The sequence below is a fragment of the Kogia breviceps genome, chromosome 3 (assembly GCF_026419965.1).
Source record: "Kogia breviceps isolate mKogBre1 chromosome 3, mKogBre1 haplotype 1, whole genome shotgun sequence".
Classification (NCBI taxonomy): domain Eukaryota; kingdom Metazoa; phylum Chordata; class Mammalia; order Artiodactyla; family Physeteridae; genus Kogia; species Kogia breviceps.
The window spans coordinates 50,874,032-50,890,944 of NC_081312.1; the positions used below are offsets into that span (position 1 = coordinate 50,874,032).

The 16,913-nt window shown below is 35.7% G+C and overlaps 1 protein-coding gene across 2 annotated transcripts in view; it reads left to right on the forward strand.

Moving 5' to 3' along the window:
- The window catches only part of NEMF (nuclear export mediator factor), a 58,740-nt gene that overhangs the window by 18,746 nt on the left and 23,081 nt on the right, over positions 1-16,913 (forward strand). For both annotated transcript variants that reach the window (XM_059057082.2, XM_059057081.2), the window contains exons 9-16: positions 159-229; positions 672-747; positions 1,143-1,205; positions 2,763-2,840; positions 2,924-3,132; positions 3,380-3,571; positions 3,958-4,021; positions 5,820-5,908. In XM_059057082.2, coding sequence (XP_058913065.1) covers positions 159-229; positions 672-747; positions 1,143-1,205; positions 2,763-2,840; positions 2,924-3,132; positions 3,380-3,571; positions 3,958-4,021; positions 5,820-5,908 — 842 coding nt within the window. The remainder of the gene's footprint in view (positions 1-158; positions 230-671; positions 748-1,142; positions 1,206-2,762; positions 2,841-2,923; positions 3,133-3,379; positions 3,572-3,957; positions 4,022-5,819; positions 5,909-16,913) is intronic.

Below are 16,913 nucleotides of genomic sequence, written 5' to 3' on the forward strand. Positions count from 1 at the left end.
TCTTAAAAACATCACTATGAGAAATGATACAATCAGTAGACAAATGCTGATTGTTTATAACTAGAATAATTTTGTAAGTTAATAAAATTAATATCATTCAAAGAAAGTAAATCTGTTAATTATGAATAGAAATTAGTTTTAATGTTGGATTTTTGTAGGGGTATATCATTCAGAAAAGAGAAATAAAACCAAGCCTGGAAGTAGATAAACCAACCGAAGACATACTCACGTAAGTATGTAGGCATGGGTCAGTTTACTTTGGGTGTTTATTAATGTTCTTTTCTTTTTCTTTTTTAAAAAATAGATTTATTTATTTTTGGCTGCATTGGGTCTTTGTTGCTGTGCATGGGCTTTCTCTAGTCGCGGCAAGTGGGGGCTACTCTTTGTGGCGGTGCGTAGGCTTCTCATTCCGGTGGCTTCTTTTGTTGCGGAGCACAGGCTCTAGGCGTGCGGGCTTCAGTAATTGTGGCACACGGGCTCAGTAGTTGTGTCTCGCAGGCTCCAGAGCGCAGGCTCAGTAGTTGTGGCGCACGGGCTTAGTTGTTCTGTGGCATGTGTAATCTTTCCGGACCAGGGATCAAACCCGTGCCCCCTACATTGGCAGGCGGATTCTTAACCACTGCACCACCAGGAAAGTCCCTATTAATGTTCTTGGTAAATATGTTTTACAGGTATGAGGAATTTCATCCTTTCTTGTTTTCTCAGCATTCACAATGTCCATATATAGAATTTGAATCATTTGACAAGGTGAGTTTTCTGATTCTGTTTTTTGACCAGTTAGCATGGTGTGAGTTGTTAAATTAATATCAACTTGCTTTGATTGAGAAATTGAAAATATTTCTGCTTTACAATCATTATGAATCTGGACATTAAAAACCAGTGCAGTCACAGATACAGACTAGTGGAAATGTTTGTTGCCTCTTTATTTCAAGATGAAGGACCAAAGATTTGAACTTAATTTGATTCCTGACTGCTTATTTACTGTATCCAGTAAATACATTTACTGGAAATCTATTCAAGTTCTTTGAGTGGTGTTATGAAACAAAATGGACCCTAAAATTCTGTGTATGCAAGTTGAAGCAGAGACCATGTTTGTGTGTTTTTTTCCAGCTAGTTGATTGTCTTTTTCTTCTTTTGATAAGGCTGTAGATGAATTTTATTCCAAGATAGAAGGTCAGAAAATAGATTTAAAAGCTTTACAACAGGTATGGTGTTATTAAAAACATTTATATAAACCAGCTATCCTTGAGTGTGGTTTGCTGGGTAGATGATGCTCTCATACAGGAATGGGCAGCCTTTTAGAAGTAGTTTGGGAATGCCCTGATCTCTTGGTATATTAATAAAGGTCCAGGGGAATTATCAGTGTTTAAAAAAAATATGCTCATTTGCTCCATTAGAATATCAAATATTCTCTAAACCAGAAAATACAGTGGGAAGGAGGCCTGTTATTTATTCCCTGGTATGATTTGCTTTATTACAACAACCCAGAGCTTCTCAAACTTTGCTGTAAAGGGAATAGTATTTCAAAGAGGAGATTTTTAAATAGGCCAAAGGAGAGGGAATAGTTTTCTCTATACAAATAAGTATATATTTGTTTATCATTAAACTGTTTTCTTTTTTAAAGTAGGCTTTTGAATGGGAGCTTTTATTGCAGAACAGTTTTAGAAAATGGCCAAAATCACTCTTGATTCAATTTTTCAGAAATATTCATAGAATCTTACAATATGTGTGCAAAAACTTGAAATTATGTGAATCTCTGTATCCTCCCCACCTCTGTTGTAAAAAATTAACAAGAGTGGAATTTCAAAGCAAGTGGGTCACATGAGTTACATAGTGTAATTGCCACATGGTGGCAGCACTTTAGTAAGTAAACAGATATTTAAGAGTAACATTGAACCCCATGTTTTTATGTACATCAGAATACCCGTGAATTATTTTAGTAATCACTGTGTTCTTTTAATAGTCAACCATTCTTATAACTTAAATATTTTTAATATTACGTCCAGCATGCAAACATTCACTAATTGGTGATGCTATTACTAGTGTTACAAAATTAGCCCCACATCAGTAACCTTAATATGTAAGTTCCGTGTGATAGAATGCTATACAGCCATCCCTCGGTGTCTGCAGTGCATTGTTCCAGGAGCCCCTGTGGGTACCAAAATCCAAGGATATTCAAGTCCCTTATATAAAATGGTGTAGTACAGTGAATATAGTTAGCCTCCCATATCTGCAGGTTTTGTATCTGCAGGTATGGAGGGCTGACTGTATAAAAGTTCACATAACTACCATGAGCCTTTGTGTTGTTAATTTAGGAAGAAGAATACTCTGTAAAATGCTACAAATAATGCTGAGAAAATTAAAAGCAGCAATAAAATAAAAGGAAGCTATTTTAGGAATTAGTGCTAAAAATGCATTCCCCCAAACTTTAATGTCATAGGGAAAAATGTCTTGAATTCTACCTGCTTGAATAATGCAAGGGCAGTAGGGACATATCTTACATACAATGTAACCTGTAATCAAAATACCTTCCTATATAGGGAATGGGATGTAGATGGTCAGGAGAGGTAATTTTGGAGCATGAAACACTTTAGGGTAGGATAGACCTGGGGAGATGGACTATGGGGAACTTTAGCTAGTTAGATAACAACATTGAGGGGGCAGAAGTAGGGGTGGGATAGTGAGTTTCAGGAGGTAAAAGAGAGAAGGTACAGAAGGTAGAAGAAATCTAATTTTTAAAAACTCTGTTTTGTCAACAAAAGGAAAAACAAGCACTGAAGAAATTAGATAATGTCCGAAAGGATCATGAAAACAGATTAGAAGCTCTTCAGCAGGCTCAGGTATTATGTTTAGCTTTTTCAGATACTTTTTCAAAAATGGTAACTTTGGCATTGTAACAAATGTTTTTGGTTTATTTCATAAGGAAATAGACAAACTTAAAGGAGAGCTTATAGAAATGAACCTACAAATAGTTGACAGAGCCATTCAGGTTGTTCGAAGTGCTTTAGCCAACCAGATAGACTGGACAGAAATTGGGTTAATTGTGAAAGAAGCCCAAGCTCAAGGAGACCCTGTTGCAAATGCAATCAAAGAATTAAAACTACAAACAAATCATGTTACAATGCTGCTAAGGTAAGTTTGATTCTTAGTTAAGCAGTTAGTGCTTGTCTTTATTTTGCTATTTAATTTTTTACTGTATTCACTGAAATTTTTTTTATTTGGAAATTTATCTTTGAAAATACAGAAAAAATTAATTTACATTAAAATAATGCAACTATTTAAGTACTGTAAACCATTTATAATTTCCTTGAGAAAAAAATTGAAAATAAAAAAGTGATGTCATTGACATTAGTGAAATACTATTGAATATTTTTAATAGAAATCCATACTTGTTATCAGAGGAGGAAGATGATGATGTTGATGGTGACATCAGTACTGAGAAAAATGAAACCGAACCACCAAAAGGAAAAAAGAAAAAGCAAAAGAATAAACAACTGCAAAAGCCTCAGAAAAATAGGCCATTGCTTGTTGATGTTGATCTCAGCTTGTCAGCGTATGCCAATGCCAAAAAGTAAGTCATAAATTTAAGTATTTTTATTTATTTATTTATTTACTTATTTATTTATTTGCCACGCTGCACGGCATGTGGGGTCTTAGTTCCCTGACCATGGTTTGAACCCGTGCCCGCTGCACTGGAAGCACAGAGTCCTAACCACTGGACTACCAGAGAATTCCCATAAGTATAAATTTTAGGTAAAATATTATCTGCAATAAATCTTTTAGGGTATTAAGGATAAGAACTATCATTATTTTGACTGTATATTCTTTGAGGTGAAATACTTTTTTAAAAGTATTTAAAGTTCTTGATGATTTGTGAGTCTGTAAAATTAGAAATAACATAAATAGAAAACTAAAGAATAAACATTTTATCTAAAATTAAAAGATATATTTTTCTAGGTATTATGATCACAAAAGATATGCTGCTAAGAAAACACAGAAGACTGTTGAAGCTGCTGAGAAGGTACTTAATATTTCTTAGAGTGAATGTTAATTGTTTTTCTCTGCTTTATTAATTTAATGGACTTAATTATTTCTTCTCTTTAAATGAGGTTTTCAAATTCAGAAATACCTTTCAAACTTAATTTTGCTTTAAATGTGTGTATTTCCAGTATTTATTTTCTCCCCTAACCCTCTCTTCCCCAGGTCTCTATCTCAGAAATTTTCCCTTTTTTGCTCAAGTTAAAAATGTTGGAGTCATCCTGGACTCTTCTCATAGCCAGTCAATCCTTTTAAATAAAAAGTCATTTCTCTCTGTTCAACATCTTCCAGTTTCTTCCCATCTTACTCAAGACACCTTAAAGCCTGGATCAGGTAGGGAGGCCTATCTGCTTCCCTCTGATCACATCACCCACACTCCGCTTGTTACACAGTTTCCACCTACAGTGGGATCTTAAGCTGTTCCTACATCAGTGGCCCATACTGCCTTCGCAGGGCCTTTGCACTTGCTCTTTCTGCCAAGAATGTTCTCCCCTCAGATTTTTCATGGTTTGATCCCCCTCATCATTCATGTGTCTACTTAAATAAGACTATCAGAAAGGCCTTTCTTGACCACTCTTAGTAAAAATAATACTACCTCAATCATTCCCTTTTTACTCTTGTTTTTCTTTTTTAAAAACACCCATCCCAACATATGTTTATCTGTCTTCCCTCTAGAATGTAGATTGCATGAAAGTAGGATCTTTACCTGTTTTATTCATTGCTGTGTCCCAGTCCCTAGAATATTGCCTGAAACATAGTCACATTAATATCTGTTAAATGAGTGGTCTTCATGACTTAGCTCTCTATCTGCCTCTCCAGCCTCATTTACCCTATGATCATACTTGCTGGTCAAGCTGGCCTTTTCCTTCTGCTTACAGTGCTCTTTGTATTCTTTGCCTTGATAATTCCATTAATCCTTCAGGCTTCAGCCTAAACGCCATTTCCTCAGAAATACTTTCTTTGACCATAATCAGCTATAAATTAGATTCCCTTGTTATACTCTCATAGCATCCTTTGAAACATTTACCATGTTTATTTGATTAATTATGTGTTTTATATATGTCTCTTCTCCTAGACACCAGTGGGGTAGGAAGTAGAAACTTTGTCTTGTTCATTGTTGTGTCTCTGACATCTAGCCCAAAGCCTATAACATGGTTACACTGAGTATATGGTAAACAGATGAACTCTTTTTCATTTGTAGGTCTTGAGCAGATATTTGTATACAAATCATTTTAATATTTAAGACCAAAATTTTTTCATTTTATTACTTTAAAAAAACAAACTATTTATTTATGGTTGTGTTGGGTCGTCGTTGATGTGCTTTCTCTAGTTGTGGCGAGCGGGGGCTACTCTTCGTTGCGGTGTGTGGGCTTCTCATTGTGCTGGCTTCTCTTGTTGCAGAGCACAGCCTCTAGGCGCATGGGCTTCAGTAGTTGTGGTGTGGGCTCAGTAGTTGTGGCTCGCAGACTCTAGAGCACAGGCTCAGTAGTTGTGGTGCACAGGCTTAGTGGCTCCACAGCATGTGGGATCTTCCTGGACAAGGGATCGAATCCGTGTCCCCTGCATTGGCAGGCAGATTTTTAACCACTGCACCACGAGGAAAGACCCCATTTTATTACTTTCATGTGTGTATGGTGTGTGTGTGTGTGTGTGTGTGTGTGTATGTGTATAGATAGTGCCATTTGTGACATTTAAAAACCCATTTCTTCCCCTGTCATTTACTTGGTATTCTTTAAGTAAATTTTCAACAGATTACTTAAAAACGCTTTTCTTATAAATAGGCATTCAAATCAGCAGAGAAGAAAACAAAGCAAACCTTAAAAGAAGTCCAGACAGTTAGCTCTATTCAAAAAGCAAGAAAAGTGTATTGGTAAGTATTCTACCTTTTTAAAATACATTTTTTCTTTCTATCAAAATTATACATGCACATTATTTAGAAAATAAAGCGGTTCTACAAAGCTTGTTAAAAAACCAGTACCCCACAAACTTTTATCCCTACTCCTATTGTCTCCTCTCCCAAGGAAACTTTTAGCTCTTTTAGCTGAATCTTTTGGTATATACCTCCATTTCTCTTAGTAACATATTGCTGCTTCTTAATTATTCTGTTTTACACTCTATTAATAACTTCCCACTATGGAAAGATGAAGATTTTATTCTTTCCATTTGTGCTCCATTACATACACACACATCACCTGGCTTCTCAATATACTTAACAGCATAATTTTGTCAAGACTGATGTTCTTTGTTAACATTATTATGAATATTTAAGTTGTAATCAGAGCTGGATCATATAGGATTCTGTTTTCCTTTCCTGCTCAGTATTTTATCTTCCCTGAAGTTAATAATTGTTTCATTTGCTTTCTTTTTATTTTTGTTCTTGTTATTAGTCATGTTCAAATTCACTTCCAAGTGTGTTCAAACACATTGGAATTTTATCAGTATCATCTTCTTGCAGAAGTCTTTCCTGGAGCTTTTTGACCTACTTTGTTCTAGATTGGTTACTGTAAGCATTTTAAGATCTCCTTTTATTATTATCCTGGAACTTCTCTTTAACCTCTCTCTGTGTTGTATCTTCTGTCCTGAATCTCAAACTTCCTTTTTCTTTGGTTATGGACTATGTGCTCTAGAAGCTTCATGAGAAGGGGTATGTAGAAGGTAAAGTTTTTGAGGTGTCCAATGTATAAAAAAATTATTTTACTCATAACAGTTTGGATGGGTATAGAATTCTAATTTGAAAATATGTTTCCCTCAGACTTTTAAAAAGGCATTGTCCATTGTATTAACTTCCAGGTTTGATCTTGAGTTTGCTGTCATTTTGACAGTTGCTATTTTAATAGGAAACTTGTTTTCGCCTTTCTGTAAGCTTCTATATCTTTTTTTTCCTCTCAGTTTTCCAAAATTTCACAGGAATATAGGTTGGTGATGATGTTTTTATCCATTATGCTGGATACTTTGTGGGCCTTTTAAATTGGAAACACGGTTTGGAGAAATTTTCTCGAACTATTTCTTAGTAAATTGCCTACCTTCTGTCTGGATTTTTGTTTTGTTTTCTTTTTCTTTCTTTCTAGAAGTCTCGTGTTTTACATATGGGACCCCCCCCTTAGCAGTCCTATTGCATTGCATTTTCTGTTTTTCAACTTTTCATTCTATATTCTGAGATTTTCTCAACTTTATCTTTCAGTCCTTCCATTGAATTTTTTAATCTTTTATTTCTTCCCATCATGTTTTAATTTTAAGCTGTTTTTGGTTTTTTGAATGTTACTTTAAAAAAACTTACTGCTCTAGTTTCTTTATAACTGAGAATAGTTTTCATGTATTACATTTTATTTAGTATCCCTTTCTTGCAGGTCTGTCTTCTCCAAGTTTCTTTTTTCTATTTGTTGGTTTTGTCTCCAGCGTTCACTTGTGTATGTCTGGTGATCCTTGACTGTCTACTCACTTTTTATAGCAGAACATTAAAATGCTGATTGGAAGTTCTTTGTGGGTTGTGGACTTATAAAATGATCTTTGTGGGCCATCTGTGGAACTCTTGAAGTCTTTAGCTTTTTGCCTTTTTGGCTGGTCTCATTTCCCACAAAAGCTTCTTTCTCTTCTATCTGTAAAGTGAAGACGCTGGCTATCACCATTTTGGGAGCTCAGTGGAAATAATAAGCTGGAGAGTCTTAGTATCCAATATTTCATACGTTTACTTAATTGCCCTATTTTACATATATTACCCCTACTTACAACTGTGATACATTTCCCCTAGTCCAGAGATCCTCTTTGTACCCTTTTTAGAGAATTCATTTCTGACTTTCTGTTAGAGTGTTGAAGGGGCAGTTACCACCATGTTCAGAGCTGGAAAGATCTAGGGAAGTGCTTACTTCTTGATCAGATTTTCAGCCAGTTCTTCTGTTTTTAAACCTCATCTTAAACCCTATTTCTAGCAGTACCTGTGCTCTTTATGGGTCATACAGTGTAAGTCGATTTGTCTCTTGGCTTTTTGCACCATCAGCTCAGGATTCAGCTTCTTGAGTCTGCTCACTTGTTCATTTATTTTCCAGCTTTCAAAATTTTGTTGCTTTTTTCTTTTCTTTTTCTCTCTAACATCTCTATTGATGAATATTATTGACCTGTAATTTTCATTTCTCATAATGTTTTTGTTAACTGTTGGTACAAGGTTATATTATCTCGTAAAACAAATTGGAAAGTGTTCCTTTATCAATTGTCCTTAAATGTTGATGGAAGTCACCTGGAGTTTTCTTTATGGGAAAGTGTTTCATTACAGATTCAAATTCTTTAGTAGATAAAAGGACTACTCAGATTTTCTGGTTTTGGTTAGCAATGTTTTTCTAAGACTTTGTCTATTTTGTCCAAAGTTTGAAATTTATTGGCAAAAAGTTTATAATATTCCACTTAACTTTTTTTTTTTTTTTTTTTTTTTTTGGCCACGCCGCACGGCATGCGGGATCTTAGTTCCCTGACCGGGGATCAGACCCGTTCCCTCTGCAGTGGAAGCATGGAGTCTTAACCACTAGACCACCAGGGAGGTCCCTCCACTTAAGTTTTTAACATCCCTAGAATCATTAATTACTTCTCCCTTTTCATTCAGGAATTATTTGTGCCTTCTCTCTTTCTTGATTAATCTGAGGATTTTCAGTAGTATTAATAGCATTAAAGAACTAGTTTTTGACTATTGATCTCCAGTATTATATATGTGCTTTCTATTTTAATAATTATTTTCATCCTTCTACTTTTCTTTGGGATTTATTTGCATTTCCCTTTCTGATTTCTTGAGACAGAAGCTTAGTTCATTGATTACCCCCTTCCCCCGGCCTCTTTTCTAATATATATAAGGCAATAATTTCCCTCAGCATGGCTTTAACTGTATCTAAAAAGTTTTGTTGTTTAGTATTTTCATGTCAAGATATATTCTAATTTCCATGGTGATTTCTTCACTCATGCATTATTTAGAAGTATATGTATTACTTTCCAAACACATGGGGGTTTTTGGTTATCTTTATGTTACTGATTTTTAGCTTAATTTGCATAAAAGGTGATATTCTGAATTATCTCAGTCATTTGGTGTTTGTTGTTGAAACTTGCTTTATGGCCCAGTCTATTTATGGACAGCTTTATTTATAAATGTTTCATATATAGTTGAAAAGAGTGTCTTTTCTACAGTTACTGAGTGCATTTCTCTAAATATCAGGTCATGTTTATCAATCATGTTGTTCAAATCTTTGGCACCTTTATAATTCTCTTTTTAATGCTTGTTTTCCCAGTTACTGAGAGAAGTGTGTTAAATATCATACAGTTTGGATTATCTGTTTCTCCTTTTACTTCTGAACTTTTGCTTTATATATGTGAGGCTATGTAATTAGGTGATACAAATATAGAACCATTATATCATCTCAGTGAATTGAGCCTTTTATTAATTTTAATGAAATGTCCTTTTAACTTATCTATTTCTTCCATCTGTGTGAGATGTTAAAACTGTATAAACTGTTTTTTGGTTAGTATTTGCATGGTATTATCTTTTTCCATCATTGTATTTCAACCTTTTTATATTCTTATATTTTATTTTATTTTATTTTTTCAGGCTTTTTTAACATCTTTATTTGAGTATAACTGTTTTACAATAGTGTGTTAGTTTCTCCTTTACAACAAAGTGAATCAGTTGTACATATACATATGTTCCCATAACTCTTCCCTCTTGTGTCACCCTCCCTCCCACCCTCCCTATCCCACCCCCCCATCCCACCCCTCTAGGTGGTCACAAAGCACAGAGGTGAACTCCCTGTGCTATGCGGCAGCTTCCCACTAGCTATCTAATTTACATTTGGTAGTGTGTATATGTCCCTGCCACTCTCTCACATCGTCACAGCTTACCCTTCCCCCTCCCCATATCCTCAAGTCCATGCTCTAGTAGGTCTGTGTTTTATTCCCATCCTACCACTAATCTCTTCATGACATTTTTTTTTTTTTTTAGATTCCATATATATGTGTTAGCATACGGTATTTGTTTTTATCCTTCTGACTTACTTCACTCTGTATGACAGATTCCAGGTCTATCCACCTCATTACAAATAACTCAGTTTCATTTCTTTTTATGGCTGAGTAATATTCCATTGTATATATGTGCCACATCTTCCTTATCCATTCATCTGTTGATGGACACTTAGGTTGCTTCCATGTCCTGGCTATCGTAAATAGAGCTGCAATAAACATTTTGGTACATGAATCTTTTTGAATTATGGTTTTCTCAGGGTATATGCCCAGTAGTGGGATTGCTGGGTCATATGGTAGTTCTATTTGTAGTTTTTTAAGGAACCTCCATACTGTTCTCCATAGTGGCTGTATCATTTTACATTCCCACCAACAGTTGCAAGAGTGTTCCCTTTTCTCCACACCATCTCCAGCACTTATTGTTTCTAGAGTTTTTGATGATGGCCAATCTGGCCGGTGTGAGATGATATCTCATTGTAGTTTTGATTTGCATTTCTCTAATGATTAATGATGTTGAGCATTCTTTCATGTGTTTGTTGGCTATCTGTATATCTTCTTTGGAGAAATGTCTATTTAGTTCTTCTGCCCATTTTTGGATTGGGTTGTTTGTTTTTTTGTTATTGAGCTGCATGAGTTGCTTATAAATTTTGGATATTAATCCTTTGTCAGTTGCTTCATTTGCAAATATTTTCTCCCATTCTGAGGGTTGTCTTTTGGTCTTGTTTATGGTATCCTTTGCTGTGCAAAAGCTTTTAAGTTTCATTAGATCCCATTTGTTTATTTTTGTTTTTATTTCCATTTCTCTAGGAGATGGGTCAGAAAGGATCTTGCTGTGATTGATGTCATAGAGTGTTCTGCCTATGTTTTCCTCTGAGAGTTTGATAGTGTCTGGCCTTACATTTAGGTCTTTAACCCATTTTGAGTTTATTTTTGTGTATGGTGTTAGGGAGTGTTCTAATTTCATACTTCTACAGGTAGCTGTCCAGTTTTCCCAGCACCACTTATTGAAGAGGCTGTCTTTTCTCCACTGTGTTTCCTTCCCTCCTTTATCAAAGATAAGGTGACCATATGTGTGTGGGTTTATCTCTGGGCTTTCTATCCTGTTCCATTGATCTATATTTCTGTTTTTGTGCCAATACCATACTGTCTTGATTACTGTGGCCTTGTAGTATAGTCTGAAGTCAGGGAGCCTGATTCCTCCAGCTCCATTTTTCGTTCTCAAGATTGCTTTGGCTATTTGGGGTCTTTTGTGTTTCCATACAAATTGTGAAATTCTTTGTTCTAGTTCTGTAAAAAATGCCAGTGGTAATTTGATAGGGATTGCATTGAATCTGTAGATTGCTTTGGGTAATAGAGTCATTTTCACAATGTTGATTCTTCCAATCCAAGAACATGGTATATTTCTCCAACTATTTGTATCATCTTTAATTTCTTTCATCAGTGTCTTATAGTTTTCTGCATACAAGTCTTTTGTCTCCTTAGGTAGGTTTATTCCTAGATATTTTATTCTTTTTGTTGCAATGGTAAATGGGAGTGTTTTCTTAATTTCATTCTCAGATTTTTCATCATTAGTGTATAACAATGCCAGAGATTTCTGTGCATTCATTTTGTATCCTGCTACTTTACCAAATTCATTGATTAGTTCTAGTAGTTTTCTGGTAGCATCCTTAGTATTCTCTATGTATAGTATCATGTCATCTGCAAACAGTGACAGCTTTACTTCTTCTTTTCCTATTTGGATTCCTTTTATTTCTTTATTTTCTCTGATTGCTGTGGCTAGAACTTCCAAAACTAGGTTGAATAAGAGTGGTGAGAGTGGGCAACCTTGTCTTGTTCCTGATCTTAGTGGAAATGGTTTCAGTTTTTCACCATTGAGAACAATGCTGGCTGTGTGTTTGTCATATATTGCCTTTATTATATTGAGGAAAGTTCCCTCTATGCCTACTTTCTGCAGGGTTTTTATCATAAATGGGTGTTGATTTTTGTCAAAAGCTTTCTCTGCATCTATTGAGATGATCATATGGTTTTTCTCCTTCAGTTTGTTGATATGGTGTATCACGTTGATTGATTTGCGTATATTGAAGAATCCTTGCATTCCTGGAATAAACCCCACTTGATCATGGTGTATGATCCTTTTAATGTGCTGTTGGATTCTGTTTGCTAGTATTTTGTTGAGGATTTTTGCATCTATGTTCATCAGTGATATTGGCCTATAGTTTTCTTTCTTTGTGACGTCTTTGTCTGCTTTTGGTATCAGGGTGATGGTGGCCTCATAGAATGAGTTTGGGAGTGTTCCTCCCTCTGCTATCTTTTGGAAGAGTTTGAGAAGGATAGGTGTTAGCTCTTCTCTAAATGTTTGATAGAATTCGCCTGTGAAGCCATCTGGTCCTGGGCTTTTGTTTGTTGGAAGATTTTTAATCACAGTTTCAATTTCAGTGCTTGTGATTGGTCTGTTCATATTTTCTATTTCTTCCTGGTTCAGTCTTGGCAGCTTGTGCATTTCTAAGAATTTGTCCATTTCTTCCAGGTTGTCCATTTTATTGGCATAGAGTTGCTTGTAGTAATCTCTAATAATCTTTTGTATTTCTGCAGAGTCAGTTGTTACATCTCCTTTTTCATTTCTAATTCTATTGATTTGAGTCTTCTCCCTTTTTTTCTTGATGAGTCTGGCTAATGGTTTATCAATTTTGTTTATCTTCTCAAAGAACCAGCTTTTACTTTTATTGATCTTTGCTATTGTTTCCTTCATTTCTTTTTCATTTATTTCTGATCTGATCTTTATGATTTCTTTCCTTCTGCTAAATTTGGGGTTTTTTTGTTCTTCCTTCTCTAATTGCTTTAGGTGCAAAGTTAAGTTGTTTATTCGAGATGCTTCCTGTTTCTTAAGGTATGATTGTATTGCTATAAACTTCCCTCTTAGAACTGCTTTTGCTGTATCCCATAGGTTTTGGGTCATCGTGTCTCCATTGTCATTTGTTTCTAAGTACTTTTTGATTTCCTCTTTGATTTCTTCAGTGATCACTTCGTTATTAAGTAGTGTATTGTTTAGCCTCCATGTGTTTGTATTTTTTACAGATCTTTTCCTGTAATTGATATCTAGTCTCATAGCGTTGTGATTGGAAAAGATACTTCATACGATTTCAGTGTTCTTAAATTTGCCAAGGGTAGATTTGTGACCCAAGATATGATCTATCCTGGAGAATCTTCCATGGGCACTTGAGAAAAATGTGTATTCTGTTGTTTCTGGATGGAATGTCCTATAAATATCAAGTAAATCCATCTTGTATAATGTATCATTTAAAGCTTGTGTTTCCTTGTTTATTTTCATTTTGGATGATCTGTCCATTGGTGACAGTGGGGTGTTAAAGTCCCCTACTATGATTGTGTTACTGTCGATTTCCCCTTTTATGGCTGTTAGTATTTGCCTTATGTATTGAGGTGTGCCTATGTTGGGTGCATAAATATTTACAATTGTTATATCTTCTTCATGGATCGATCCCTTGATCATTATGTAGTGTCCTTCTTTGTCTCTTGTAATAGTTTTTATTTTAAAGTCTATTTTGTCTGATATGAGAATTGCTACTCCAGCTTTCTTCTGATTTCCATTTGCATGGAATATCTTTTTCCATCCCCTCACTTTCAGCCTGTAAGTGTCCCTAGGTCTGAAGTGGGTCTCTTGTAGACAGCATATATATGGGTCCTGTTTTTGTATCCATTCAGCCAGTCTGTGTCTTTTGGTGGGAGCATTTAATCCATTTACATTTAAGGTAATTATTGATATGTGCATTCCTATTACCATTTACTTAATTGTTTCGGGTTGTTCTTGTAGGTCTTTTCCTTCTCTTATGTTTCTTGCTTAGAGAAGTTCCTTTAGCATTTGTTGTAAAGCTGGTTTGGTGGTGCTGAACTCTCTCAGCTTTTGCTTGTCTGTAAAGGTTTTAATTTCTCCATCAAATCTGAATGAGATCCTTGCTGGGTCGAGTAATCTTGGTTGTAGGTTTTTTTCCTTCATCACTTTAAATATGTCCTGCCACTCCCTTCTGGCTTGTAGAGTTTCTGCTGAAAGATCAGATGTTAGCCTTATGGGGATTCCCTTGTGTGTTATTTGTTGTTTTTCCCTTGCTGCTTTTAATATGTTTTCTTTGTATTTAATTTTTGACAGTTTGATTATTATGTGTCTCGGCGTGTTTATCCTTGGGTTTATCCTTGGGTTTATCCTGTATGGGACTCTCTGTGCTTCCTGGACTTGGTTGACTATTTCCTTTCCTATATTAGGGAAGTTTTCAACTATAATCTCTTCAAATATTTTCTCAGTCCCTTTCTTTTTCTCTTCTTCTTCTGGGACCCCTATGATTCGAATGTTGGTGCGATTAATGTTGTCCCAGAGATCTCTGAGACTGTCCTCAGTTCTTTTCATTCTTTTTTCTTTCTTCTGCTCTGCAGTAGTTATTTCCACTATTTTATCTTCCAGGTCACTTATCCGTCCTTCTGCCTCAGTTATTCTGCTACTGATCCTGTCTAGAGGATTTTTCATTTCATTTATTGTGTTGCTCATCGTTACTTGCTTCCTCTTTATTTCTTCTAGGTCCTTGTTAACTGTTTCTTGCAATTTGTCTATTCTATTTCCAAGATTTTGCATCATCTTCACCATCATTATTCTGAATTCTCTTTCAGGTAGACTGGCTATTACCTCTTCATTTGTTAGGTCTGGTGTGTTTTTATCTTGTTCCTTCATCTGCTGTGTGTTTTTCTGTCTTCTCATTTTGCTTATCTTACTGTGTTTGGGGTCTCCCTTTTGCAGGCTGCGGGTTCGTAGTTCTATCTATTTTTGGTGGCTGTCCCCAGTGGCTGAGCTTGGTTCAGTGGGTTGAGCAGATTTCCTGGTTGAGGGGACCAGTGCCCCTGTTCTGGTGGATGAGGCTGGATCCCGTCTCCCTGGTGGGCAGGTCCACGTCTGGTGGCGTGTATGGGGATGTCGGTAGCCTTACTATGATTCTAGGCAGCCTCTCTGCTAATGGATGGGGCTGTAGACCTGTCTCGCTCTTTGTTGGGTATAGGGTGTCCAGCACTGTTCGTTGCTGGTCCTTGAGTGAAGCTGGGTCTTGGTGTTGAGATGGAGATCTCTGGGAGATTTTCGCCGTTTGATATTACGTGGAGCTGAGAGGTCTCTTGTGGACCAGTGTCCTGAGGTTAGTTCTCCCACCTCAGAGACACAGCCTTGACACCTGGCATATAATGCAGGTTTCCAGAAGTTTCCAGGCTTACAGAGTAATGAGCAGCCTCTTGAGGGGATAGTGGAGATGCCAGCTTGAAAATGATACCAAGATTCAGATGTCCCTCTCGTCCGGTCCCTGTTCAGGCGCCACTTGCCGCCAGCCGCGGCGGGTCCTCAAAGTGCAGCAACGATCGACGAGAGGGGGTAGGGAACGGAACGCACCAAGGTATCGGATCAGAAGGGCACAGACAACTGACGGTTGCAAGGCCTATATTCTTATATTTTAAATGAGTATATATCATTGTTTTTTCCCCCAGTCTGACAGTCTTTGCATTTTACCTGTAGAATTGACTACATTTATATTTAATAAAATTTCTGATATATTTGGGTTTAAATCTAACCATCTTACTGCTAGCTTTCAATGTGTCTTATTTGTTCTGTGTTCTTTTTTGTCTTTCTTGTTGCTTGCTTTTGATTAGTTGGCTTTTTTTTTTTTTTTTGGCCTGTTAGTTATGCATTCCTTGCTAGGATGATTACAAAATACATCCTTGATTTATCTTTCATATTCTTTTTGTCCTTGTGGGTTTATGTCTTTTTGCAAACCTCTTTACCATCAATAGGGAAGTGGTTAAATCAGTATAGTAAATCCATTCAGCAATGAAGAAAATATATTTTTAAGTGAAAAAAGAAAAAAAATATGCAGAACAGTGTTGTGTCTGAAAAAGAGAAAAAGTTTAGAAAAAGCATTTTATTTTAGCTTTTGTATGTATAAAGAAACTCTGGAGAGGGATACTAAACTCTGATTAGTAGTAGCTGTGGGAACTGAAGGGATGTAGGATCTCTCACTATACTTTTTTATGTAATTAAAACATTTTTTGAACCATGTATATGTATTACTCAATTAAAAATCAGATTAAAAAATAGGAATAGAGTCCTTTTGCTCTCATATTTTGGGAGCTATGAGGAAGTTTCATTTAATGCCTGTGCTCAATCTATCATCTTTAACCAGAAATTTTAAAATTCTAGGTTAAATCATAAAAAAATTATCTTGTGAGTCATATGTAAAATAGGAAATATTTATGTTCATCTCATTTTCTGTCATACAAATATACACTCTTTACTTTTTATCGTGGTGGTATGTATTAATCATGAAAACCCAAGTTAATTTGTTTCTTGAGAAAAGTTATAATTTTACACTTCTGACAGCAATTTTTGGTTTTCAGTACTTTTTTAAACTGTAAAGAATGTCATATATGTAAACATTCAGTTGATTAATTGAGGACAGAATGGGAAAACAACTTTTCTTTCTCATCAGTTGTCCCAAAGCCTATCCAGTGCCCCACTGAAAGAAAGCTAAACCTAGGGACCATGTGATATTTTATGCTTTTTTTGCTTTCTGTAATTCATTGTTATAATGTCAGTTTAAGAAGGCTGCCTATATGGGAGGGAGATAAAGAGAGAACATATTTTTTAAACATAAAATTTAATTGTTTTCTACTGAGACTGTCTTAAGAATATCCTAGGGCAATTTGTATTGCAAGTTTTCAGTAAAATTCAGCTTGATGTCTTAAGAAATTAAGCCATCAAGTTGTCTTAACCTTCACAGATAGGAGAGCTTTCTGTTTTATTTTGTTTGTTAAAAGGGTGTGAATTCAGACAACTATGAAGGGAA